Source organism: Formica exsecta, unplaced genomic scaffold (genome assembly GCF_003651465.1).
Source record: "Formica exsecta isolate Colony F162 unplaced genomic scaffold, ASM365146v1 scaffold526, whole genome shotgun sequence".
Lineage (NCBI taxonomy): Eukaryota > Metazoa > Arthropoda > Insecta > Hymenoptera > Formicidae > Formica > Formica exsecta.
Window position 1 is genome coordinate 58,980 of NW_021852502.1, and position 3,841 is coordinate 62,820.

The 3,841-nt window shown below is 42.0% G+C and overlaps 2 protein-coding genes across 2 annotated transcripts in view; both read left to right on the forward strand.

Moving 5' to 3' along the window:
- The first annotated feature begins 23 nt into the window (after positions 1–23).
- The window catches only part of LOC115241867 (J domain-containing protein CG6693-like), a 7,736-nt gene continuing 3,918 nt past the window's right edge, over positions 24–3,841 (forward strand). Inside the window, exons 1-3 of the mRNA XM_029817801.1 lie at positions 24–362; positions 450–764; positions 849–1,015. Coding sequence (XP_029673661.1) covers positions 269–362; positions 450–764; positions 849–1,015 — 576 coding nt within the window. The 5' untranslated portion in view covers positions 24–268. The remainder of the gene's footprint in view (positions 363–449; positions 765–848; positions 1,016–3,841) is intronic.
- Positions 1,637–3,835, forward strand: LOC115241866. Its single transcript, XM_029817799.1, has one exon. The coding sequence runs from the start codon at positions 1,921–1,923 to the stop codon at positions 3,658–3,660; it is 1,740 nt and encodes a 579-aa protein (XP_029673659.1). The 5' UTR covers positions 1,637–1,920; the 3' UTR covers positions 3,661–3,835.

Sequence of the window (3,841 nt, forward strand, 5' to 3'; positions counted from 1 at the left end):
TTTCAGTTGGAACCCTGCTAATTTTAACCGTCGGTTAATCTAACCGGACTTGGTGAAATTGACCCTATAAATGATGTACATAAATGTATTACCCTCTCTTTTCGCTACTATTTTTCGACATTATCCATAGATGTCGCTCTCGACGAAGTGATTTAAATCGTTTGTATAAGTTTGATGCAACGCGCGAAAAATTTGTCGCGTCGTCCTTTGATCTTTGATTTGTGTCTGTCAAATAAAATTTCCAGTAACCCATCCCAGGTCCGCCGATATGGCGAGCTTATTGGACTTGTGCGAGCGATATTTCGGTGCTCGTAATTTTTATGACGTATTGAAGATACCAAAAAGCGCGAACGACAAACAGGGTAAGCGAACGTTCGTCCTAACCTCTAGATCTGCATTTTTTTCTCACTCTCTACAATAACAATGTTCGTTATTTCTTATCGCATCAGTGAAGAAGGCTTATCACAAACTGTCGTTACTCGTACATCCTGACCGGGTCGAGGATAGTATCAAGGCTGAAGCGACGGAGAAGTTCAAAGTCCTTGGTAGAATACATTCCATTCTCAGCGACAATGAAAAACGCAAATATTACGATGAATCCGGACAATACGACGAGGAAAGCGAAGAGGCCATCATGCGCAATTGGGCCGACTATTGGAGATCCTTATTTAAAGAAATTACTGTCGAAGATATCAATAATTACGAGAAGAATTACAAGGGATCGGAAACAGAGATCAAGGATCTTAAAAGGGCATATATAGACAGTAAGACATTATAATACATTGATATTAATATATATTATATTTTATTATTATATTAATATAATTATGTAATTATATTTACTTTAGGCAAGGGAGATATGGATTATATTTTGGAAGCTGTTCCATTTACAAATTGCGATGAAGAACCAAGACTGCATACTATAATTGAAGATCTGATAAAGAATGGTGAAGTCCCAGAATATAAAGCTTTCACCAACGAGAATGACAAGAAAAAGCAGCGCAGGAAAAGAAAGGTAAGATATTAAACTAATTTGCTCAAAGATATTAGGAAAATTACGTATCATAAGAAAACTATATTTGTGTATATATGTATGTATATTTTATATGTTCTATTTTTTATTAAATTAATTCATAATATTTTTCACATTATAATAAAGTTTTACAAATATAGACTAAATACTGTGGCAGGAAGCACAGGGTCAATTAGAATGTAAATATAAATGCATGAATGTTTATTGATTTATTAATTAAATAGGGATATATTATCTATTGGACATAAAAGAGATATGGCAATCAATCAATTTGATTTATTTAACATATATATTATATTTATAAATTTATTAAACCATTTCAAGAATATCATAGCAAACATTTTTCGGAACATATATTAAAATGTAAAAAACGTCAAATTATCGCAAAATGTTATCTCGCAATTTTTTCTCACGTTTATACACTACGTACTTACGTATCGATCTCTAGTCACGATCGACCGCGTGTAATCGTAGCGCGAATTTTAAATGACGTTAGCACTCTCTTCATTATTGCTAAATGTCACTTCAATGATCTTATAACGCCCCGCCACGCTATTTTCAAGCTTCTCTATTTTTACCGATAGACTGTACAGAGCTTGATAGGTGGAAGGTAGTAGGAGAAATAGTGGCACGACTCTAGGAGGGGAAGGTCTAGTAAATAAGTAACCTACGAATGCGAGAACTGCTTCAGTCCGCGTTACAATTAGTTCGGTCGTTAATCGTAAAATACGGACGAAAGAGAAATCCCTCTCGCGATGACCGTCGCATATTTTATTCCATTCAAACATCGAGATTAATGCGATAAAGGACGGACAATCTGGTTTTATTGTTAATTGAATGAACAAATTATATCGTTCTCTCTTGTAATATCTGTATACGCTCGAGAAATGAAGAATAGTGCCGTAATTTTAGCGCTAATCGCCCTGTTGGCCGCGCTTGTCGGCGATGTTGCTGCATTGTGCAGTGAGATCGCGAACGAGGACATGCTGGAGTACTCTTGCGAAGATGGCCAGCCCAGCGATTTGACAACCGTACCCGAAAGGACTGAGAAACTGCGTATCACCAGGATGCCGCTCGGCAGAATAACCGCCAACACATTCGCGAGGTTTGGCGGGAATCTCTGGGTGTTGAGTTGCTCGCATTGCAAGATCACCGACATCGACGCGGACGCCTTCCGACAACTCGTTAATCTTCAGCAACTCAGTTTAAACAACAATTATCTGACCACTGTGAAGGCATCGTGGTTGAAGGGTCTCCATTACCTGACGTACCTTGATCTCAACTACAACAATATACGCGATATCGAGGACGATGTCTACAGGAATCTACCGAATCTCGTGGACTTTCGAATATCAGGAAATCAACTGCGTTGCCTGAATCTCAATGAAATGCCGCACTTGAAAGAATTGAAGCGCATATTTCTCAATGAGAATTCCGACTTTGCTTGCCCGCACGCCATAAGTAAGTTTCTTGAGAATCAAGGTGTCGCTTTCGAGCCAGATCCCGAGTGGAGAAGACTAGCCAGCGACACGATCGATGTCCCGCCTAGCTACACAGACGAAGATCGTAGAACCTTGAATTCTGACAAGAGACCGGAGCAACCGGATGTACCCTATATACCTCCGACGAAAGATAGGCCGTACTATCCGGATCAACATGCGGAGCATCGTCATCGTCACAGAAGACCAACCACCACTGTGCGACCAACAACATCCAAGCAACAAAACGAAATACCGCGAGTGGAGCCGAAATTCCCGCCAAGAACTTCTCCGCCGGATTCATTCTCGCGTCAGGTAATGATGCCTTATCCACTCCCGACACCGGAAACATTGCCAGCACCGCCCATGGATTGGAGACCCTCGGAAGATATCACACCCCGATTTATGGAAACCACCACCAACCACGGACTATCGCGAACGGAACACGTTTCGATGTATCCGCAGCACGTTCCGACATACGAAACGACATATTATCCGAAAGATTACGTCTTTGAGAGACTACGAGCTGCAGGATTGGCTGCAGAATCCTCCGCAGCGGGTGATCACGAAACAACAGTGGAACCCGATAGATCATCCCAGGTGGGAAACACCTTAATATATCCACTATACGCTGCAACGTCCAACGATCGGGAAAAATTGCCCCAAGGATCCATCCAAGTGATGCATCCCAGCGATTCTGATGTAGTTACTGCCAACTCTTGGTCTACCGATCACTCGAACCAACATCCGTACTGGACGCGTCACGAACCCTCTCCCCCTCCTACCGTCAGTTTACCGCCGTCGTGGTCTGCAAACACCCCGGATCTTTATGGAACGCCATATCACGCAGGACACGATTCGCGTAAAATAATCGTTGACGAATCATCGAACATCGACAATGTTCCAATCGCCACTGATTACGCTGACCAAGTGGATCGAACGGAGACTACGACGACGACGGTGTATTACATCAGACCTTTGATACCCTCATCTCCGGAATTGATGTTACCTCCGTCGAGTTCGGACAATCCATTGCCTGAGTGTCCGAAAAATTCGGCAAATTCCTCGAGCATCCGATCGTACATCACTGTATTAGCGATGTCCGTTATTATCACCGTCTTCGGACACGTCATCGCGGAGGGATTTTAAGTCTCGCGCCCCTTTTGCCTCCAACCGGATCGAAACGAATTATTACGTATTCGAAATAAATTCCGAATAATTAGATATACCGCGCGAGAGAGAATCAGATTGACGTTTCGCCGATCTATAATACAACGAATAGTACATTCAAACGTCGCGTTGTGCCATGAACCTGAGCGCGCATTTATAT